At 43.5% G+C, this 25,304-nt stretch overlaps 1 protein-coding gene across 1 annotated transcript in view; it reads right to left on the bottom strand.

The window, feature by feature from the left end:
• LOC127577696 (SH3 and multiple ankyrin repeat domains protein 2-like) overlaps positions 1-25,304 on the bottom strand; it is a 705,938-nt gene that overhangs the window by 603,404 nt on the left and 77,230 nt on the right. The window contains exon 9 of the mRNA XM_052029143.1: positions 21,147-21,213. Coding sequence (XP_051885103.1) covers positions 21,147-21,213 — 67 coding nt within the window. The remainder of the gene's footprint in view (positions 1-21,146; positions 21,214-25,304) is intronic.

The following is a 25,304-nucleotide window of genomic DNA, read 5'->3' as shown; positions in this document are numbered from 1 at the left end:
AACTTGAATTTAAATTCTCCAGCTGGGTGGTGAGATTCAAAAGCATCTCTCCAGGTGAATACTCCAGACTTCTGGATACTGATTCAGTAATTTAACCACTGCAGGACAGCACCCCAGTGACAAATTCTGGGAGAACCTTTATTTGGCATAAATATTAAAAGCTATGGAAGTAAGACAAGCAGATGGATTAAAACATGGGTCATCCAGGAATGGCAGAGAGGGCTAAAGGGGCTGATTGGCCTACTCACAATTCCAGATATCTGTGTCCCTGGATTTTAGATTACTGCATTACCAAAGGTTGTTTAGTCCCCTTAACTCTGGGTTATGATATCCCAGAAGCAAAACTTAAATCACAGCAGCTCTCCAGAGGTTATACAAAGGCTGCTTAATTGGTACACCCTGCCAGAACCATTACTTCACTTACTACTGCTGAAAAATATAATCTCAACCTCAAAGCTCCTTCAGAGGACATTTGGCCACTTTCCACTGTTTCTGAGACAAAATTGCTGCATTGTCCATCACAGCCTGCTGGTGTCAAACTGAAGGGCAAGCTCAGGATTGGTGAAAGAACTGTTAGTAATTCACATAACATAGGGACCTCGAGCCAAAACAAGAAAATTCTCTGCTACTTTAATTGGAGCTGAAAATAGATTTTCACATCACCTCGCAATTCAAACTGATTTCCAATCATCCCCAAATTTTAACGCCAACTCTTCTACCTCAAATAAGCCCTCACAAGAACTGTTCAATGTTGTGGGTCAACACAGCGGTGCTGCCTCGTAGCTCCAGCAGCCCATTTCAGTCCTGACCTCGGGTGCTGTCTGTGAGGAGTTTGCAAATTCTGTGGATTTCCTCCAGATGTTCCCATTTCCTCCCACATCACAAATAGGGTGCTGGTAAGTTAATTGGCTGCTGCAAACTACTGCATAGGGCAGGCAAATGGCAAAAGAATCAAATGGAAGTTGGTGGACATGAGAGAGAAAGGAGAGTTACAGGGAAATAAGAGGGGAATGGAATTGGTCTCATGGACATAATGGGCCTAATTATGACACAGAGGGAGGACATAAGTAATACAGATGATGCCAATCACCAGGATTTGGGGAATAATCATTAACTCTGTGGAAGATTTCAGGAGTTGACACAGAGCAAATGTGGTGCAGAGCAAAGCCCAAGATTTCCAATATAAATTGCCATCAAATAGAGAATTCAGAAGAAGCATCTTTATTCAGAGGGCACTAAGGGTGTGTGACCCAGTCCCATGTGGGTTCAGTTAAAGGGAAGCAGAACAGATGAGAGAAATAGGAATGGTGAGTATTTAATTGGGGGAGGGGGAATTATGATGCTATCAAGCAGGAACTTTACAGCGTAAATTGGGAACGGGTGTTCTTGGGGAAGAACACAATGCAAATGTGGAGGTTGTTCAGGGAGTACTTGCATAGGGTTCTGGATAGGTTTGCTCCACTGAGGCAGGGTAAGGATGGTCGAGTGAAGGAACCATGGTTGACCAGAGACATAGAATATCTTGTCAAGAGGAAGCAAGAAGCTTACCTAAGGTTCAGAAAGCAAGGATCAGACAGGGCTCTTGAGAGTTACAAGGTAGCCAGGAGAGACCTTAAGAATGGACTTAGGAGAGCTAGAAGGGGGCATGAGAAGTCCTTGGTGAGCAGGATTAAGGAAAACCCCAAGGCATTCTACACATATATGAAGAATAGGAGGATGACTAGAGTGAGGGTAGGCCATAGAACCATAGAACAATGCAGCACAATACAGGCCCTTCGGCGCACCATGTTGTGCCGAACTTCAAACCACTCCTAAGACTGATTAACCCCTTCCTCCTACATATCCCTCGATCTTAAATTCCTCCATATGCTTATCTAACAATCTCTTGAACTTGACCAACGTATCAGCCTCCAGCACCACCCCAGGCAGCGCATTCCATGCACCAGCCACTCTCTGGGTGAAAAACCTCCCTCTGACATCTCTCTTGAACTTCCCTTTCATTACCTTAACGCCATGCCCTCTTGTATTGAGCATAGATGCCCTGGGAAAGAGGCACTGGCTGTCCACTCTATCTATTCCTCTTAATATTTTGTACACCTCTATCATGTCTCCCCTCATCCTCCTTCTCTCCAATGAGTAAAGCCCTAGTTCCTCTAGTCTCTCCTCATAATCTATACTCTCTAATCCAGGCAGCATCCTGGTAAATCTCCTCTGCACCCTTTCCAATGCCTCCAAATCCTTCCTATAATGAGGCGACCAGAATTGGACACAGTACTCTAAGTGTGGTCTAACCCGAGTTTTGTAAAGCTGCATCATTACTTCGCGGCTCTTAAACTCGATCCCACGACTTATGAAAGCTAACATCCCATAAACTTTCTTAACTACCCTATCCACCTGTGAGGCAACTTTCAGTGATCTGTGGATATGAACCCCCAGATCCCTCTGCTCCTCTACGCTGCCCAGAATCCTGCCACTTACCTTGTACTCTGCCTTGGAGTTTGTCCTTCCAAAGTGTACCACCTCACACTTCTCTGGATTGAACTCCATCTGCCACTTGTCAGCCCAGCTCTGCATCCTATCAATATCCCTCTGTAAGCTTCGACAGCCCTCCACACTATCCACAACACCACCAATCTTTGTGTCATCTGCAAACTTGCTAACCCACCCTTCCACCCCCTCATCTAAGTCATTAATAAATATCACAAAAAGTAGAGGTCCCGGAACCGATCCTACTAGTCACAGCCCTCCAATCCAAATGCACTCCCTCCACCACAACCCTCTGCTTTCTACAGGCAAGCCAATTCTGAATCCACACGGCCAAGCCTCCTTGGATCCCATGCCCTCTGACCTTCTGAAGAAGCCTACCATGTGGAACCTTGTCAAACGCCTTACTAAAATCCATGTAGACCACATCTACTGCACTACCCTCATCAATCTTCCTGGTCACCTCCTCAAAGAACCCTATCAGGCTTGTGAGGCAAGATCTTCTCTTCACAAATCCATGCTGGCTGTCCCTAATCAGTCCATGATTCTCTAAATGATCATAGATCCTATCTCTTAGAATCCTTTCTACAGCTTGCCCACCACAGACGTAAGGCTCACTGGTCTGTAATTCCCTGGACTATCCCTACTACCTTTTTTGAATAAGGGGACAACATTTGCCACCCTCCAATACCATCCCCGTGGACAGCAAGGACGCAAAGATCCTAGCCAACGGTTCAGCAATCTCCTCCCTCACCTCACGAAGCAGCCTGGGGAATATTCTGTCAGGCCCCGGGGACTTTTATCCCTGATTGGATCTTTTATCCAATCAGGGATAAAAGAGGAAACATTTGCCTGGAGTTGGAAGAGGTAGGGGAGATCCTTAATGAATACTTTGCTTCAGTATTCACCACTGAGAGAGACCTTGACGTTTGTGAGGATGGCGTACAACAGGCTGATACGCTAGGGCATGTTGACGTAAGGAAAGAGGATGTGGTGGAACTTTTGAAAAACATTATGATAGATAGGTCACCGGGGCCAGGCGCGATATATCTAAGGTTTTTATAGAAAGCAAGGGAAGAGATTGCTGAGCCTTTGGTGATAATCTTTGCATCATTACTAGCCACAGTAGTGCCAGATGATTGGAGGGTGGCAAACGTTGTTCCTTTGTTCAAGAATGGGAGTGGGCATAACCCTGGGAATTATAGGCCAGTGAGTCTTACTTCAGTGGTGGGCAAATTACTGGAGAAGATTCTAAGAGACAGGATTTATGGGCATTTGGAGAAGCATAGGCTGATTAGGGACAGTCAGCATGGCTTTGTAATATAAGATAAGATTTCTTTATTAGTCACATGTACATCAAAACACACAGTGAAATGCATCTTTTGCACAGAGTGTTCTGGGGGCAGCCCGCAAGTGTCGCCACACTTCCGGCGCCAACATAGCATGCCCACAACTTCCTAACCCGTACGTCTTTGGAATGTGGGAGGAAACCGAAGCACCCAGAGGAAACCCATGCAGTCATGGGGAGAACATACAAACTCCTTGCAGACAGCAGCCGGAATTGAACCCAGGTCACTGGCACTGTAATAACGTAACGCAAATCGCTATACTACACTACCGGTCATGCCTCACAAGCCTGATTGAACTCTTTGAGGATGTGACAAAGCACATTGATGAAGGTTAAGCAGTGGATGTGGTGTACATGGATTTTAGTAAAGCATTTGATAAGGTTCCTCATGGAAGGCTCATTCAGAAAGTCAGGAGGCATAGGATCCAGGGAAACTTGGCTGTGTGAGTTCAGAATTGGCTCGCCCATAGAAGACGGATGGTAGTGGTAGATGGAGCGTATTCGGCCTGGAGGTCAGTGACCAGTGTTGTTCCGCAGGGATCTGTTCTGGGACCCCTGCTCTTTGTGATTTTTATAAATGACTTGGATAAGGATGTGGAAGGGTGGGTTAGTAAATTTGCAGATGACACAAAGGTTGGCGGTGCTGTGGATAGTGTAAAAGGTTGCTGCAGGTTACAACAGGACATTAATAGGAAGCAGAGCTGGGCTGAGAAGTGGCAGATGCAGTTCAACACGGAAAAGTGTGAAGTGATACACTTTGGGAGATCAAATTTGAAGGCAGAATACAAGGTTAATGGCAGAACTCTTAGCAGTGTGGAGGAACAGAGGGATCTTGGGGTCCATGTCCATAGATCCCTCAAGGTTGCCGCGCAAGTTGATAGGGTTGTTAAGAAGGCGTATGGTGTGCTGGCCTTCATTAGTCAGGGTATTGAGTTCAAGAGCTGCAAGGTAATGTTGCAGCTCTATAAAACTCTGGTTAGATCACACTTAAGAGTATTATGTTCAGCTCTGGTTGCCTCATTATAGAAAGGATGTGGAAGCTTTAGAGAGGATGCAGAGGAGATTTACCATGTCTTATGAGCAGAGGTTGAACGAGCTGGGGCTTTTCTCTTTGGAGAGAATGAGGATGAGAAGTGACTTGATAGAGGTGTACAAGACGATAAGAGACATAGATCGAGTGGACAGTCAGAGACCTTTTCCCAGGGTGAAAATGGCTAACACGAGGGGACATTTTAAGGTGATTGGAGGAAGGTATAAGGGGGATGTCAGATTTATTTTTTATTGCACAGAGAGTGGTGGGTGCATGGAACGCACTGCCAGCAGAGGTTGTGGGGGCAGACACATTAGGGACATTTAAGAGACTCTTAGTTAGACACATGAATGATAGAAAAATGGAGGGCAATGCTGGAGAGAAGGGTTAGATAGATATTTGAGCAGGATAAAATGTTGGCAAAACAGCGTGGGCTAAAGGGCCTGTATTGTACTGTAATGTTCTTATGTTTTTAAATGCTGGCAAATGGGACTAGCTTAGATGGGAATCTTGGTCGGCATGTATCAGTTGGGCCAAAGGGCTTGCTTCTGTGTTATTTTACTCTCTGACTCTAAGAAGGGTGGCGCAATGGTGCAACTAGAAGAGCGGTTTCAATCCTGACCACTGATGCCAATCGGTTAATTAGTCACTGTAAATTGCCCCTGGTATGTAAGTGAGTGCTGGAATCTGGGGGGTAGTAACATGGGTTTAGTGTGGGATTAGTGTAAATGGGTGCTTTGATGGCTGCCACAGATTTAGCCTGTTTTCATGCTGTGACTATACGCGACATGGACTGTAATAGAACTGTTGAGCCAAATATCTGATATATTTCATTTAATTCTTTATTATATATTTTCCCCAGTTCCTTGGCATGCTGATCATTATTCTGGCACCAGTCTCCACAACTGCTTCTGATCTCAGGTCACCTCCTGGCCTTTGCAAAGATCCGTACATTTCCATTTCACCCATTCTCTCCTGCCAATTCTTGACCAGCTTCAGAAACCTCTTCATTGTTTGATTTACCTCCCACTGTATCAACAGAGGAACAGAGACTGCGACAAGGACAGACCACATGGTTACCAGAGTGTCATATAGTCAGCGAGAGATACAGGCCCTTCAGCCCACCAACTCCGCTCCCACCATCAACCACCATTTAAGAAACACTTGGATAGGTACATGGAGGGGCGGAACCTAGAGGGAAATGGGCAAACACAGGAAATTGGGACTAGCTGGGTGGGTACCATGGTCGATATGGACTGGTTGGGCCAAAGGGCCTGTATTAGCACTGCATTGCTCAATGGCTCTATGACCTATTTACACTAATCCTACATTAGTCCCACAATTTAGGGTGGTCAATTAACCTCCCAACCCTCACATCTTTGGGATGTGGGAGGAAACTAAAGCACCTGGAGGGGCTTTTGAGTTTTTAACACTCATGGAAGTTGAGGCAGTAAGCAGTAGAAATGTATCCTTGCTCACTTGAGCTAAATGTTCAGTGGAATACATCTGCAAGCAGTACCTCTTTCTGACATATATCTCCATTAACTTCAGGTACCTGAATTTGGAAAAGTATTCAGCACCCAACCATATTTACCATAAGGGACTGTGGTTGAATTTCTATCCCAAATTACTTAAAACTAGGATTAAAGCAGAAAATGCAGGAAATACTCAGCAGGTCAGGCAGCTTCTATGGAGAAGGAACTCTACCTGGATGGATACCTGAAGAACCATGATTTGCAAAGCTACAGATCAAATGCTGGAAGCTGGGATTAGACTGGGCAGGTCCTTTACCAGCAGTGGGTCAAATGGCCTCCTTGTGTATCAGAGATTTTCTTTGTTTCTACAGTTCAGAAACTATAATTACACGGATACAAATGATGTTGTGACCATAATACAAGAAAAAAAAAGCATGCAGTTTGAATTAACGTGAAATAAGTATGGTCAGTTTGATACTGATTTACAGCATGGTCCAGTCCCCTTGAGTATGCAGTGACAATACACGCCTTCCACAACAGCAAGGTGTGCACATAAATTCAAATAGGCCAGATTTTGGAAGACCTCATCCACCTGTATTCCATGTCCATAGCAACAAACTTCTTTTGATGATTTTTGTATTGGTAGGGGACTGTACACATTCTTGTCTTCTCGAGGAGAGGTTGAGTGAGCTCGGGCTTTTCTCTTTGGAGAGAAGGAGGATGAGTAGTGACTTGATAGAGGTGTACAAGATGATAAGAGGCATAGATCGAGTGGACAGTCAGAGACTTTTTCCCAGGGTGAAAATGGCTCACACAAGGGGGCATAATTTTAAGGTGATTGGGGGACGTCAGGGGTAAGTTTTTTACACAGAGAGTGGTGGGTGGGTGGAACGCACTGCTGGCAGAGGTGATGGAGGCAGATACATCAGGGACATTTAAAAGACTCTTAGAGAGGCACATGAATGATAGAGAAATGGAGGGCTATGTGGGAGGGAAAAGCTAGGTAGATCTTAGAGCAGGATAAAATGTTGGCACAACATCGTGGGCTGAAGGGCCTGTACTGTGCTGTAGTGTTCTATGTTGCACCCTCCCCATCCCCTGTTTGCACTTGTGCAACAGGGAAGTAACCATCTCTAAAGGTAAATGTCATCATCTTATAATCACACAGGAGGCAGCCAGTTGGCCCATTGAGGAGTGATCCCATCAGTCCCATTCCTCTCCTTATTTCCTTCCACCTTTGCAACTTATTCTTCCTCACACATTCCTGTCAACTCCCTGTTGATTCTCTTTGCCACTAACCTACACGACGGGGTAATTTACAGTGGCCAATCAACCCGCCCTCATGTCCTTGAGATCTGGGTGGAAACTGGAGCACCCAGAGGAAACCTTCATGGTCACAGAGAGAACTTACAAATGCTGCATGGACAGCATCCGAGGTCAGGACTGAACCCAGGTCCCTGGAGCTGTGAGACAGCAGCACTAACTGTAGTAGCACTGTGCCACCCTAACCCAAGCCATCGAACTTGGTCGGTGAAACTTAATAGAACATAGAACATTACAGCACAGTACAGGCCCTTCGGTCCACAACGTTTTATCCTGCTCTTAGATCTCTAACCCTTCCCTCCCACATAGCCCCCCATTTCTCTATCATTCATGTGCCTATCTAAGAGTCTCTTAAATGACCCTAATGTATCTGCCTCCACAACCTCTGCACGCAGTGTGTTCCACACATCCACCACTCTCAAACTAAAAAACCTACCCCGACATCCTCCTTATATCTTCCTCCAATCACCTTAAAATTATGTCCCCTCGTGTTAGCCATTTTCACCCTGGGAAAAAGTCTCTAACTGTCCACTCGATCTATGCCCCTTATCATCTTATACACCTCTATCAAGTCACCTCTCATCCTCCTTCTCCCCAAAGAGAAAAGCCCCAGCTCACTCAACCTATCCTCATAAGACATGCTCTCCAGTCCAGACAGCATCCTGGTAAATCTCCTCTGCACCCTCTCCAAAGCTTCCTCATCCTTCTTATAATTAGGCGACCAGAACTGAACACAATACTCCAAGTGTGATCTAACCAGAGTTCTATAGAGCTGCAACATTACCTCATGGCTCTTGAACTCAATACCCCGACTAATGAAGGCCAACACTCCATAAGCCTTCTTAACAACCCTATCAACCTGCATGGCAACCTTGAGGGATCTATGGACATGGACCCCAAGATCCCTCTGTTCCTCCACACTGCTAAGAGTTCTGCCATTAACCTTGTATTCTGCCTTCAAATTCGATCTCCCGAAGTGTATCACTTCACACTTTTCCATGTTGAACTCCATCTGCCACTTATGAACTTATGATAATTTTCCACATTCTATTAATTTACAATTATGTTCTAGGGTTTATGACTTTCATTATATGGACTTAAAGAATCTGGGAGTATGTTAGGGATATTATACTGCTGTGGCACCAGTTCTTCAGTGCCATTGATATAAAGCCCGATATTTACCTCACAATCTACCTCATCATGGCCCTTGTACCTTATTGTCTACCTGCACTGCACTTTCTCTGCAACTGTAACACTATATTCTGCATTCTGTTATTGCTTTTCCCTTGTACTACCTCGATGTACTTATGTTTTGAAATGATCTGCCTGGATGGCATGCAAAACAAAGTTTTTCACTGTATCTTGGTACATGTGACAATAATAAACAAATTACCAATTAAAGCCTTTTTAATGATCTGCACCAAAAGCTCACCTTTTCTCAGCAGTTATGCTTTTGAATTGACTTGAGCAGAGTTAAACTGCAGGGTCATGAAGGATTTGGTTCAGGAATGAAAGGGCTTAAGTATGATGAGCGTTTGTCGGCTCTTGGACTGTACTCGCTGGAGTACAGAAGGATGAGAGGGGACCTCGTAGCGACATTTAAAATGTTGACAGGTAAGGATAGAGTAGATGTGGCTAGGCTGTTTCCCTTGGTGGGCGTGTCCAGGACCAGAGGGCACAATCTTAGAATTAGAGGGTACAGTTTCAAGACAGAGATGAGGAGAAGTTTCTTTACCCAGAGGGTGGTGAAATTGTGGAACTCCTTGCCACGCACAGCAGTGGAGGCCAGATCAGTGGGGGTATTCAAGGAGGAGATAGACAGATATCTAAATAGTCAGGGTATCAAGGGATATGGGGATAAGGCTGGCAAATGGGATTAGAATAGTTTTTTTTTCTCTCTCTCTTTTTTTCCCACCCCATTTCTTTTTCCCTTTTCCTTGGAGCAGACTCGATGGGCCGAATGGCCTGCTTCTGCTCCCTTATCTTGTGATCTTGTGAAATGTGGGAGTCGATTCTCTTTTACCTTTAACCGGGCCAACAGGCACCTTAAAATAGTGCAGACGGGAACTTGATGACAGCACATGGAGCTAAGAATAACACATGAAGACAACTGAACCTCCTGCAGGCTGAGGGCAATTCTAGAGCAGTCGCAAGCAGCATAATGCATCAGCATCAGCACCCAGCTAAAATAAACTCACCTTTCATAAACAGAACACACACACTTACATCTCAATACGAATAACACAAGCCGTGCGCTGTTGTTTGCAATGATCAAATCGTCAAGGTACAATGTCACTCAATGTTTCGGGTTACTGGGTCTGGGCATCTCTAGTAAGGCCAGTAGTTATTGCCCGTCCTGAATTGCCCTTGAGATGGTGATGGTGAGTTGCCCTCTTGAACCACTGCAGTCCTTCTGGTGAAGGTGCTCCCATGTTGCTGTTGGGGAGGGAGGTCCAGGATTTAGACCCGGCAGTGGTGAAAGAACGATGAAATTTTATCAAACAGAGTGGGAGAGTGGTGGGATGGGAGGGGGCAGCCTTAGCACAGTCCATCCCCGGCTTAAATATTAAACACGTTAAAGGAACACACACACACACACACAAAGTTATAGAACATAGAACACTACAGCACAGTACAGGCCCTTCAGCCCACAATGTTGTGCCGACATTTTATCCTGCTCTAAGATCTATCTAACCCTTCCCTCCCACGGAACCCCCCCCATTTCTCTATCATTCATGTGTTTATCTAAAAGTGTCTTAAATGTCCCTAATGTATCTGCCCCCACAACCTCTGCAGGCAGTGTGTTCCACACACCCACCACTCTCTGTGAAAAAAAACTTACCCCTGACATCCCTCTTATACCTTCCTCCAATCACCTTAAAATTATGTCCCCTTGTGTTAGCCATTGTCACACTGGGAAAAAGTCTCTGACTGTCCACTCGAACTATGCCTCTTATGGATAGTATGTGTCAGTTTAAAGGGCCCCACTACTTGGCGAAATTTAAATTCCTGTACACATCGCTGTTTACAAGTCAGGATGATGTCAAACTGGGAGGAGAACCTGAAGGAGATGGAGTTCCCATGCAGCTTTTGGATTGTCATAGAGTTGTACAGCACAGTAACAGGCCCTTCGGCCCATAACCTCCATGGCGACCTTTTTGTACACCTACACTCATCCCATTTGTCTGTCGGTCTGTATCCTTCTATGCCTTGCCTATTCAAGTGCTTGTCTAAATATCTCCTAAACATAGTGATTATATCTGATTCCATTAACTCCTCTGGCAATGCGTTCCAAATATCAACCACACCTTTTAACGTGTTTAATATTTAAGCCGGGGATGGACTGTGCTAAGGCTGCCCCCTCCCATCCCACCACTCTCCCAGTCTGTTTGATAAAATCCCACTGTTCTTTCACCACTGTCGGGTCCAAATCCTGGAACTCCCTCCCCAACAGCAACATGGGAGCACCTTCACCAGAAGGACAGCAGCGGTTCAAGAGGGCAACTCACCATCACCATCTCAAGGGCAATTAAGGATGGACAATAACTACTGGCCTTACTAGAGATGCCCAGACCCAGTAACCCGAAACATTGAGTGACATTGGACCCTGATGATTTGATCATTGCAAACAACGGCGCACGGCTTGTGTTGTTTGTATTGAGATCTATCCCTTTTTAAACATTTAAATTTAAACTCTCACCTTAAACCTACGTCCTCTTGTTTTTGGTACCCCTACCATGGGAAAAAGTTCTACTAACTACCCTGTCTATTCCACTCATAATCTTATATACTTTATTAAGTCACCCCTCTACCTTCTTTGCTCCAGGGATAACAAGTCCAGCCTATCCAGCCTGTTCATCTCCTTCCATAGATGCTCCTGACCTGCTGAGTTCCTCCAGTATTTTATGTCTGTTTCAGCCTTTCCAATCTCTCCCCATAACTAAAGTCTTCCAATCCAGACAACCTCCTGGTGAATCCCTTCTGCATTCTCTCCAGTGCGACCACATCCTTCCTGTCGTGTGGTGACCAGAACTGTCCACGATATTCCAAGTGCGACCCAAATAGTGTTCTATACAGTTGCAACATAATGTTCCAACTTCTATATTCTATGCCTTGACCTATGAAGACAAGCATGCCATATGCCCTCTTCACCAACCTATGTACCTGTGTTGCCACTTTCAGGGAACAACAGACTTAAACCCTATTTACTGCCCTCATTTGACTTCCCAAAATGCATCACCTCGCACTTGTCGGGATTAAATTCCATCTGCCAACACTCTACCCGATGTTTCATCTGACCTATATCCCACTGTAGCCTTAGACAACTCGTGGAATGCCTTGGAATCTCCTTAATCTTACCTGCCAAGGATATTTCAGGGCCTCCTTGTGCTCTCCTAATTTCTTTCTTAAGTTCCTCGGTATTGGTTTTGGTATTGGTTTATTATTGTCACTTGTACTGATGTACAGTGAAAAACTTGTCTTCCATACTGTTCATACAGATCAATTCATTACAGAATGCATTGAGGCAGTACAGGATAAAAGCAATAACAGAATACAGAGTAAAGTGTACAGGGAATACAGGGAAGTGCATTGCAGGTAGACAGTAAGGTGCATCACAACACCCCCGATTTTCGTGTCATCCGCAAACTTACCAATCATACCCCTTTCATTGACGTCCAGGTTATTAATATATATCACAAAAAAGAAGATCCCTGTGGTAGACCACTGCTCATGGACTTCCGATCAAAAAAGCATCCTTCCACCGTCACCCTCCGCCTCCTATCACCGAGCCAATTCACCAGCTTACCTTGGATCCCATGTGCATTCACCTTCTGGACCAGCCCACCAGCTGGCACTTGTCAAATGCCTCACTAAGGTCCACAAAGACAGCATCTACCAAGCTACTCTCACCAATCTTCTTGGTTACCTCCTCAAAAAACTCAATCAAATCAATGAGACAGGATTTCACCCCACACAAGCCCTGCTGACTGATCAGCCCTGCCTTTCCAAATGTACATAAGTCCTATCCCTTGGAATTTTCTCCAGTAATTTCCCAACTGCAGTCATAAGCTCACCGGCCTGTATTTACCTGGCTTATCGCTGCTGCCCTCCTTAATTAAAGGAACAACTTTAGCTATCGTCCAATCTTCTGGTCCCTTATCTGTGGCTAACAAAGGTGCAAAAATCTCTGTCAGGGTCCCAGCCATCACATCCTTTGCTTCCTATATCATCCTGGGACAGATTTCATCTAACTCCGGGAATTTATGCACCCTAAGGCATTCCAAGAAATCTAACACCTCCACCTTCTTCATACTGACGTGCTCCGGGCTATCAACATCCCTATCTCCATGAATTCACAATTTTCCATGTCCTTCTCCTTGGTGAATACAGATAAGAAGTATTAATTTATGACCTTGCCCACATCTCCTGGCTCCACACACAGATGACCTCTTTGATCCCTCTTTCCCTAGCTACCCTCTTGCTCCTAATATACTTATCGAATGTTTTGGAATCTCCTTAATCTTGTTTCAGGGCCTCTCTGTGAACTCCTAATTTCTTTCTTAATTTCTCTCCTACACCCTCTATATTCCTCAAGGAACTCACTCGATTGCCATTGCCTATACCTGTCGTATGCTTTCTTTCCTTTCCTGATATCCTTCGTCATCCAAGGTTCTCTAAGCTTGCCATCTTTGTCTTTCACCCTTAATGGAACATGTTAGCCCTGAACTCTTTCTGTCTCTGTGAGCTGTTCTGGTTGTCCCCTCCCCATATGGTTCCACCTATCATCTAGCAGCCTCTACTTCACCTCCCCCCTCCCCCGTGGCAATCTTTCCTCTTCCATCTCAGCCCTGAAACAGGGTTTTAACCTGAAACATCGACTTACTCATTTTGCCTCCTCAGATGCTGCTTGACCAACCTTATCCCCTTCCATTACTACTTTGAAACTTACAGAATTATAGTTAGTGTTACCAAAGATTTTCTCCACCAACACTTCCAGGACCTGCCCAATTTCATCTAGAACCATAGAACAATACAGCACAATACAGGCCCTTCGGCCCACCATGTTGTGCCGACCTTTAAACAACGCCTAAAACTATCTAACTCCTTCCTCCCACATATCCCCCTATTCTAAATTCCTCCATATGCTTATTTAACAATCTCTTGAAATTGACCAATGTACCTGCCTCCACCACTACCCCAGGCAGCGCATTCCATGCACCAAACACTCTCTGGGTGAAAAACCTTCCTCTGATATCTCCCTTGAACTTCCCACCCATTACTTTAAAGCCATGCCCTCTTGTATTGAGCACTGGTGCCCTGGGAAAGAGGCGCTGGCTGTCTACGCTATCTACTCCTCTTAATATTTTGTATCATGTCTCTCTTCATCCTCCTTCTCTCCAAAGAGTAAAGCCCTAGCTCCCTTAGTCTCTCCTCAAAATCCATACTCTCCAAACCAGGCAGCATCCTGGTAAATCTCCTCTGCACCCTTTCCAAATCTTCCACATCCTTCCTATAATGAGGCTAAGATAATGTTGAGTACTGCCCTGTCTCTTGTCAGACTAGCTACATATTGTCTCAAAAAACTCTCTTGGACACATTTAACAAATTTTGTATTCCTTTCTCGTAGTTGCTATTTTCATTTACTTAATTGATGAATACCAGGGTCACATTTGTCTATTTTTCTGATAGTTGCCACCTGCTAACAGGAAGACACATTATAGTTTGCATTCATATCAAACTGAACGGTTCAGGAGTACACAAACAAACTGAGCCTCATCCAGAGCTTGTAGGGCAAGTGATCATGAGGAGTGTGAAGGAGAAGGTGCACAATGCAGGAAGGTGGAGAGGTTAATGGAGGGAACCAGAGATGAGGGCGCTGGTAGCTGAAGGCATGGCCATCATTATTGAGATGATCAACACCAGGGATGCTCAAGGGGTCAAAGAGAAAAAGGCTGTATGGGTGGAGAAGGTTACAAAAAGAGGGCGGGCTACAACTATGGAGAGGTTGGAACATCAAGCTTTCCTTGGGAGTCAACAGATAGGAGCAGAAAATCTGGCCAGTCTCTGCCCGAGTGTCACCATAGCTGTGACCAGCCAGCAGAACATGGAATGGGTTTGTACTTGGATCCTCTCATCTATAGGGTTTGTTCACTCATCGTGTAAGCTCAGTGAGCAATCAGGGATGGGGCGGTTACAGTAGGAGGAAGTCTCTAAATGTAATTTGATTGACATCAACACACTTCCCGAAAATGTTGATTTGAAAGCTGAATTAAATGTACAGTGGACAATATAGATCAGAAAGCCCACGGTAAATCGGTAAATTGGTTTATTATTGTCACATGTACTGAGGTACAGTGAAAAAATTTGTTTTGCATACCATCCATACAGATCATTTCATCATATCAGTACATTAAGGTAGTACAACAGAATGCAGAATATAGTGTTACAGTTACAGTTAGAAAGTGCAGTGCAGGCAGACAATAAGGTGCAAGGCCCTGACAAGGCAGATTGTGAGGTCAAGAGCCCATCTTATCATACAAGAGGTCCATTCAATAGTCTTAGAACACTGGGATAGAAGCTGTCCTTGAGCCTGGTGGTACGTGCTTTCAGGCTTTTGTATCTTCTGCCCAAGAGGAGAGGGGAGAAGAGAGAATGTCCGGGGTGGGGAGGGGTCTTTGATTATGCTGGCTACTTTACCGAGGAAGCGAGAAGTGTAGGCAGAGTTCATGGAGGAGAGGCTGTTTTTCATGGTGTGCTAAGCTGTGTCCACAACTCCCTGCAGTTTCTTGCAGTCTTGGGCAGAGCAGTTGCCAAACGAACCCGTGATGCATCAGGATAGGAGGGGTTGATGATTGAAAGGAAGGACAGAGTTTTGTGTGAGTTTCACTCCTGTCCGTGTGGACTTTGTACATACTTCGTCTGACTGCTCCGGTTTCCTCCCTTATCCCAACAGTGTACAGGTCAGTGTGTTAATTGCCCACTGTAAATTGTTCCCAGAGCGTGGGTGAGTGGTAGAGTCTGGGGTGAGTTGATGGCAATGAGGAGAATAAAATGGGAGTAATGTAGGATTAGTGTAAAGGGTGGGCGATGATCAATGTGGACTCGATGGGCCGAAGGGTCTGTTTCCATGCTGTGTGTCTCTATGACTCTGAAACTGACTGACTTACAAAGTAGAGTCAAAATACTGTTGTAATATTTTATGCATTTCTCACTCCAGTCATCCAAAATTGAAGTATTTAGCATAGAGGAACATAACATGAATGGCATTAGTTCAGCTGTGTTCCAATTTTCATCGCATCTGCTTCTTTTCTGCAGTAGTTGCCTCTGCACACTTAACTTAAATGGAAATTTCTGCAGCCATCACTTAAAATTTCCCAATCAGACAGACTCAGTCTTTGGCTTCTTATTTTCTTGTGAAATGTTCAGGTGCCTAGATCTGGTTATTAACAATCTCACACCTTCCCACTTGTAAAAGTAACCTGGTAATCACAAAGCTTTCGTTCCTTTTAACACAGAAGTTTGTCCAAATCAAAACATCAAAGTATTTTATTACTCCAATTATTCAGCAAAGTATTTTATTATTCCGATTGTTCCATCAAACATGTGGCACAGTGTTTTAAGTTGTGAAACATGGCAGAGCTCTGATTTGCGTTCTGGAGAAACAAGAAACTTGTCATTCAAGTTTCACCGTCATGTCACACCACTGGGAAAGCGGTTGAAATCAGTCTCACAACCAAAGCTATCACGACACAACCAAAGCAAAGCAAGAAAACCGAGCAACAACAAAACTGCAGCTTATCACCCACAGCTACTGAGAGGACAACAAGAGGGCAACAAACCTGGTCCATGGGAAGAGGAAGCACAACCCATGACAGCTAAATCCCTTTGTCAAATTCATCCCATCTAAAGAAGCGACATCACATCAAAGCCGGAAGGCCTTGGTTAACCTTGCAATAATTACAAGCCTCTCATCTTTCCATATATTTAACTTTGTCAGCAACATAATTAGGAATGTCACTAAAGCCCTACTGAACACTACTGCGACTGGCTCCATGTTACCGAAGGCACAAGTGCTGCCCTGCAGCAGATGTTTTATAATCCTCCACTGTCTCTCATTTACTCACAGACAGCTGTGGGCTGGCTGGAAAACAATCACGGATTAACTTTATCTTCTTCACTGCATTTAATCCTCTGCTAACTCATGCTCCATCTAGCAGGCGAACTCAATGCAATCACCCCAGGATGATATACAATGTCCAACGTGAGTGCGTTAATTCAGCTTGCAAATTAACATTTTCTAGAAGTGCGTTGATGTCAAATTATATTTCGAGACTTCCTCCCTATCCCTGATTCCTCACTGAGCTTACCTGATGAATTAACAGACTATATGGATGAGGAAGTTCCCAAGTATGAATCCCATTCCATGGAGAACAAGACACCGCAAATGCAAACAATCTACTGGAGGAACTCAGCGGGTCAAAACAGCATCTGTGGGAGGAAAGGAATTGTCGACATTTTGGGTCAAAACCCTGCATCAGGACATTCTGCAACACTTATTGGCAAAGCTAATCACCCTTGAGGAGGGCAGATCAGTGTGTCTTTGAGCCTGGCATCAAACATCGGTTATGATGTTTCCTTCCCTACAGGAGATGGACAATGTGGGTGTTTTCGACAATCCAGTAGGCCATGACTGCTCATCCTAAGTTTCTAATTCCAGCTGATTTAATTTACATTCCCCAACTGGCATGGTGAGGGTTGAAACACATCTCTGGATCATTGGTTCATCTCTCTAGGTAAAGTAACGTAACCGTAATGCTATCTGATTCTCTACCATGATGGCAAAGCTTCTTAAAGACCTTCCATGAACATACAGAGGGCAATAGTGTGTCTTGGTCAGGCCCAGAGATAAATAAGGTCTTAAAACTATAAACCAGAGGAGAGGGGATACATTCAGTAGAACTTGGGAGGAGCAAAAAAAAATCTCAAATCACAGATTAGAAACTGTTTATGTTGAAACTGTTATGTCCTTGGAGCGACAGAGGATGAGGGGGGATCTGATAGAGGTATATAAAATGATGAGAGGCATTGATCGCGTGGATAGTCAGAGGCTTTTTCCCAGGGCTGAGATGGTTGCCACAAGAGGACATAGGTTTAAGGTGCTGGGGAGTAGGTATAGAGGAGATATCAGGCGTAAGTTTTTTACTCAGAGAGTGGTGAGTGTGTGGAATGGGCTGCCGGCAACAGTGGTGGAGGTGGATACGATAGGGTCTTTTAAGAGACTTTTGGATAGGTACATGGAGCTGAGAAAAATAGAGTGTTATGGGTAAGCCGAGTAATTTCTAAGGTAGGGACATGCTCGGCACAGCTTTGTGGGTCGAAGAGCCTGTATTGTGCTGTAGGTTTTCTATGTTCTATGAACATGAACATTGCCAGTTTAGTGGATTACCCTGGACTCAGCTGAGTAACAGGAACAGGATTTTAGTGTTGCAAAGACAATTCAATTTTTTTTCATTTATCATCTGATGAAAGGATTTACATTTTCATCAATGAAAACAGTAAATCATCTGTTATCCAGCATTTGGACTGACAATATTGTCATTCCGATAGGACAAAACTTCCCAGTCCTTTTGCATTTTCTTTATACAACAGCGGAATTGTCTGTCATCATCAGGTTCCCCATCTGTCAGTGGTGGTGTTACTAGGTCCATCATGCCCTTAATAACATCTTGCTGTGGCTCAGAAGACCTTCCCTAGAGCGAGAGATCAGGAGGATTCCATTTCCACTGTCTCAGCCTGCTGATCCACCACAGAGACGGAACAGAACGGTTTTTAACAGGGGAAGACGTTATCGCCTGTAGGCAAAGCGTCTTCAACCTGAAATGTTAACTCTGCTTCTCTTCCCACAGATGCTGCCTGACTTGCCAAACATTCCAGCATTTTGTGATTTTTTTTTATTTTAGAAAACTGCAACCATTCTTCAATTTACAAAGTTTCCTGGAATATGTTTCATGAAGTAAAATTTTGTAAATCGCAAAAGCTGGGTGAAGTGCACTGTTGGTATTACGGTGCAGAGTATTGCTATGGGCAGAGAGTGTTGCACTCTTTGCTATAGGTAGTGAATTAAAGAGAAATGTAAATCAAAGTCACACACCTCAAAGAATGAAATTTGTAAATTGAATATTCATAATTCAAGGAAGACTTGCACAGGTTTACAGTTGGCACAGATTCCACCTGAAGAACTGAAACACTGAGATTTTGCGCTGCTGTCTGTGAGCAAATGGTTGCCTGTTCACATATGAAAACAGGAGTAATTCAGCTTTAGTTAGTAGCACTAACCATATGCCATATTATTGGATACTACAGGGGAGTTAAGCAGATGATATCCTCACACTTATTTGGCAGCATTGCCCAATATAAAGGAACTGCTCGTGTTTGCCAATATAATTTAAATTTAAAATGATAAATCTTCCAGGAATTTTGAGCATATTATTAAACACTGGACATTGCAACTTTTAATTAAAGCAATCATGCAATATTCAAATCCTGAAGAAATATTTTCACAAATGTGTCAGCAGTAAGAGTTCTCAGAGAGGGGTGACACCTTTTGTGTTTCAATGGAGTCGCTTCCAGCAGCTTGCACAAGTAGATGATTACCCTTCACTCTGTAGAGTGCACAATGAAAACTCCATTGTTCCCAGAGAATTGAATCAACTTTAAGACAAGGGGAGGAGAAAACATATGAGCAACGGCTCCCTATTGTAAGCCCACTTGGCATTCATTTCCATTGAAGTTATATGGGATGGAACCTTGCACAGTGGCCTTAACAAGCTATTGACACAATATACTTGGCATTGCCCCCCCAAGGTAATAACTTCTTCCATAAGTCTAAGAAAGAGAACCACTTTTCTTGTATTCAGGAGTCATGCACAGACAAGACCCTTTGCCCTCTGAAAATAGCAACGATGAGCACCTTGCCCAACACATCATTTGTCAACTAGAGTTCTGAGAAAGTTCTGCAAAGGGCAAGTAAAATGGACCAGCAGCATGTGGCTGTAATCTCCTCCTGAGATTCTGCATAATATTGGATGGGAGAGATGAAGGGTCAGCGCTGGTGGTCAGAACTCACACCACAAAGCAAGACACCCTATCACACCTTATAGAAACTGTGATTGTAATGCCATTCAACTGTTGGATCTCCAGAAAAGCAATTGCTGCCCAGTTGCAACAAAAGCCAGAAAAATCTTCATCCAAATGCATTGTCATCTACCGTAGGAACAAGGAGATTTTTCCACCGACTCCTGCATGTCCTTAATGATCCAAATGGTTTGCTAGAGTTACACTAAACTGGCATCAGAAATTCTCTTACAGGCTGAATCAACATAATCGACCACCGAGAACAATGGAGTTAGTAATTAATGTCAATATCAAGGTCTTTGTGATTTTTTGCAACAGTTCATCCATACTTCTACACAAACACAAATTCCACGTTATATAAGGGCTAAAAATAGAAGGAAAAGTACAAGTGATCCAGAAACATTTGGTAGTTGGTTCCTGCGAGAAAATCAAAAGATGAAACAAACTCTGGAAGAAGCAACTTCCACAGGTTTACCACCAATTTATAATGAATTCTCTCAAGTAGATTAGTTTGAGGGGTCAAGAGATTCTGCATACTTTCCATGCAGGTACCTACACAATCTGGGTTCATTCGACTGAAGAAGCACAACAGATCATAGTATATAAGAATCAAATGACTGACACCTGTAACCACCAGGTCTCAAGGTTCTGAAAGAGACATTTCACTGGGATTCAAAGCCAATTCTCCAGAAGAAGCCTCCATCCTCAAAATGAGCAACCCTCCCAATTTGTCATGGAAGTTTTCTGCTGATCTCACCAATGGTATTTTCCAAAATTTCAGGAGCATGGGTACCCATTGTTCTTGATAACCCATTGCTGGAGAGCTGCAGTTGCAGAGATACATGAAGCCTCACACCAATCTATTTCTCGTGGCAATATTGCACTTATTTTAAATTTGGTTTAAATATTCAAATCTAGTCAACCAAAGACCTATGGTCAGTTTGTTCAGCTAATTACTTACACACATATTTTCAGTTTATTCAGTTACACTGCAACCCCCTCCAATCAATAACTGATTATACTGTTCGACTGCACTGATTAACAAGAAATTTTAGATTCTGGCTTTATGCAAATACTTGAGCACAACTTCACATTAGCTAATTCACTGAAGGACTCTGGCACATTTCAGGGACATCCCTGGACTGCAGCCCATGCAGAGCTCCATACCAATCATAAAACAAATAATTTCTTAGTCTTTGTACCAAATTATGCCACTTTATGTTCTGAGCTACAACAGGTGATAACGCGGAATATGGTGCAAACATTTCTCCGATTTAAGAGATCAGTCATTATAAAGAGAAGGCAAAAGACACAGCTGTGTACTGATGCCTTACCTCACTGTTAGACTCACCTATATCTGTTTCTTTGTGGTTCTTGATAAATTCAGCCAATTCAAAGTTGCCTGCTATTATAGCCACCTGAAAAACAAAATGTAAAGTCAGCCTGACTGACTGATGGACAAGTTGTCCTAAAAAACCTGAGCAATGAATTGCCTTTTACAAACATGGCACAGCTTCCATTAGAATGAAAACTCTTTAACAAAAATCTATTCTGTGTCATATATGGCAATATATCATTTTGTGGAATCTAGTGTATTCTCAGCAGATCTTCAATACAATTTAAATTTAAATTATAAATTGAGATAAAATAACATGCGAGATATAATCCGAATATACAAAATGATAGTAAAGTTTTAATTTAATTCAGTATTGTGCTGAATCAATGTCAATAAGATCCTGTCACCATCTTTTATAACAAAACAATTCGGAGGTATTAATTCTGATGTGACATTTTTATTGAGATTTTGTAACCCAGTAATGTTTCAAAGTAAAGTACTGCCCTTATATATTCTACAATAAACATTGGTTAGCAATTCTCCTACCCAGTCAGAGGATCCATAAACCTCCATCATTCACTGACTGGCTCTAGTTTCTTTTACACAGATGGAATAAGCTTGAAAGGAAGTTGATTGTGAATAACTCTTTGATGCATTGAAGATAGTCACCAGCTAAGTAGTTGATGAATTCTGTATCCACACTGTTCAACAACAGGCAGAGATATTTTGACAATAAGTGCCAAAATCTCTACAGCATTACTTGCTGTGTTCATCCTCAGCTTTGTCTCATTGTTTGAAAACTTGCTGAGATGTTGGTAAATTGCAGGTTGAAGATCCCTCCAGAAATCTGAAGACCTGATCAAGTTCTGCACAGTTTTAGAACATAGAACACTACAGCACAGTACAGGCCCTTCGGCCCACAATGTTGTGCCAACATTGTATCCTGCTCTAAGATCAATCTAACCCTTCCCTCCCACATAGCCTCCTATTTTTCTATCATTCATGTAAAGGAGCAAAGTCCCCAGACAATATTTCAGACAAAATACTCAACTGAAATCCCATTTTCTCTCTCAATTCCTCAACAAAGACAAGGACTACTTCCTCATATCCTGACCAATTAGTGTCCTAGAGTCATACAGCAGAGAAACAGGCCCTTCGGCCCAACTGGTCCAGGCCGACTAAGGTGCCCATCCAAGTGAGTCCCATTTGCCAGCATTTGGCCCATAGCCTTCTAAACCTTCCTTATCCTTGTACCTGTCCAACTGTCTTTTAAAAGTTGTTATTGGACCTGCCTCAACCACTTCCTCTGGCAGTTCATTCCATATAGGGACCATCCTCTGTGTAAAAAATGTTGCCTCTCAAGTTCCAATTAAATCTTTCCCCTCTCACCTTAAACCTATGTCCTCTAGTTCTTGATTCCCCAATCCTGGGAAAAAGACTGAGTACATTCACCCTTTCCATGCCCTTCAAAGTTTTATGCACTTCATTTTGACCTTCATCCTCTAAATCATAAAAAAAGATTAACTGCACATTATTTCATGGAAGCTCGTGTGTGAATTTGATGCTCTGTTTCTTAAGCAATAATTCAGAAGGAACATCATTGGCTACAAATCATTGTGGGACTTCCCAAAATCAAGAAATATGAATGTATAGTCGGTCAAGCAGCATCTGTGGAAAGAGAAACAATTAATGTTTAGGTCCAGGACTTTCTAATGAAGGATCCCAGATCTGAATCGTTAACTTTCTCTTTCCACAGATGCTGCCTGTACTGCTGAGTGTTACCAGCATTTTCTGTTTTTATTTCAGCTTTCTAGCACTTCTCACTTTTTAAATTTTTATGGGAATGCTTAGGATTTTTTCCTGAAGTGAAGAAAGAATCAATTCAGTAACTCCTGCTATTAATATTTTCTGATGACCATCATTGACTACGTCACGTTGCCTTCTGTTACAATGGCTGTTGAGTAAACGTCAGATGCACACTTGGATGGATTGCCAGGAAAGGCCATCAGAAGAGGGATATCCTCTAATGGAATCACCATTGGGAAAGCGGGAATCGTAGGTTGTTAACTATCCACGGAGAAACTGATTTCTCTGTGGATAGTTCAGTGGGAGGGGTTCAATTTCATGCATAGAGAAATTCACCTGCTGATTGACTCTTCATGGAGCAAGGGTGAATTTCAGTGGAGTTGGAGAATTTCAGTGGAGTTGGAGAATTCCAGTCTTGGTTGTGTGGGAAGGAGGGTGGAGAAACTAGAAAGTTCCTTCTGGCATTCAATGTTTGAGCCAGGAACACAGCCAATATTAAATATTTTCACATTTATATTGAAAATAACTGAATTCTTTAAATAACATAATTTGACATCACATTGAAGCCTCCACAAAATCTTCAGCATTTCATTTTGATTGCTGTAGATCAGTGCTTTCATCTGACATGCTACCCAATATCTATTTGAGCTGAAGTGTGATCAGAGGTTGGGAGAACAGAACATGGTACAATATTGCTGACAGTTTATATGTTGCAACAACTGCTACAGCTCCTCCAATAATAGCTGCACCCATCTATTGCTGAACACTGGAGATTAAAAGAATATCAGAATCAGAATCAGGTTTATTATCACTGACATATGTCGTGAAAATAGTTGTTTTGTGGCAGAAGTACAGTGCAAGACATAAAAATTACTATAAGTTACAAAAATAAATAAATAGTGCAAAAGAGGAATAACGTGGTCATATTCATGGGTTCATGGACCGTTCAGAAATCTGATGATGGAGGGGAAGAAGCTGTTCCTAAAATGTTCAGAGTGGGTAGTAACTCGAAGAGGGGATGTCACGGATGGTGAGGGTCCTTAACGATGGATGCCACCTTCTTGAGGCACCGCCTCTTGAAGATGTTCTCGATGGCGGGGAGTGTTGGTATTGGTATTGGTTTATTATTGTCACTTGTACCGAAGTACAGTGAAAAACTTGTCTTGCATACCGATCGTACAGGTCAATTCATTACACAGTGCAGTTACATTGGGTTAGTACAAAGTGCATTGAGGTAGTACAGGTAAAAACAATAACTGTACAGAATAAAGTGTCACAGCTACAGAGAAAGTGCAGTTAAATAAGATGCAAGGTCACAACAAGGTAGATCGCGAGGTCATAGTCCATCTCATCGTATAAGGGAACCGTTCAATAGTCTTATCACAGTGGGGTGGTAAGTGCCCTCAGGTTCCTATATCTTCTACCCGATGGAAGAGGAGAGAAGAGAGAATGACCTGGGTGGGTGGGGTCTTTGATTATGCTGGCTGCTTCACCGAGACAGCGAGAGGTAAAGACAGAGTCCATGGAGGGGAGGTTGGTGTCCGTGATGCGCTAGGCTGTGTCCATAACTCTCTGCAGTTTCTTGCGGTCCTGGGCAGAGCAGTTGCTATACCAAGCCGTGATGCATCCAGGTAGGATGCTTTCTATGGTGCATCGATAAAAGTTGGTGAGAGTCAAAGGGGACAAACCAAAATTCTTTAGCCTCCTGAGGAAGTAGAGGCACTGGTGAGCTTTCTTGGCTGTGGCATCTATGTGATTTGACCAGGACAGGGTGATGTTCACTCTCTGGAACTTGAAGCTCTCAAACCTCTCGACCTCAGCACCATTGATGTAGACAGGTGCATGTACACCGCCTCCTTTCCTGAAGTCAATTACCAGCTCTTTTGTTTTGTTGATGTTGAGAGAAAGGTTGTTGTCATGACACCATTCCACTACGCTCTCTATCTCCTTCCTGTACTCCGACTCATTGCTGTTTGAGGTACGGCCTACAACAGTGCAAACTTGTAGATGGAGTTGGCTGAGTCTACAACCCTCTGCAGCCCCTTTCAATCTTGCCCATTGGAGTCTCCATACAAGGCGCTGATGCAACTAGTCAGAATACTCTCCACTGTATATCTGTAGAAATTTGCAAGAGTCTTTGGTGACGTACCAAATATCCTCAAGCCCCTGATGAAGTAGAGCTGCTGGCATGCCTTCTTCGTGATTGCATCAATGTGTTGGGCCCAAGATAGATCCTCTGAGATGTTGACGCCCAGGAACTTGAAGCTGCTCACCCTTTCCACCCCTGACCCCTCAATGAGGATCGGTGTGTGTTCTCCCATCTCCCCCTTCCTGAAGTCCACAATCAATTCCTTGGTCTTGTTGAGT

This window comes from Pristis pectinata, chromosome 14 (assembly GCF_009764475.1).
Source record: "Pristis pectinata isolate sPriPec2 chromosome 14, sPriPec2.1.pri, whole genome shotgun sequence".
NCBI lineage: Eukaryota > Metazoa > Chordata > Chondrichthyes > Rhinopristiformes > Pristidae > Pristis > Pristis pectinata.
The sequence above is the reverse complement of the archived record's forward strand: the minus strand, read 5'-3'. Positions and strand labels throughout refer to the sequence as shown.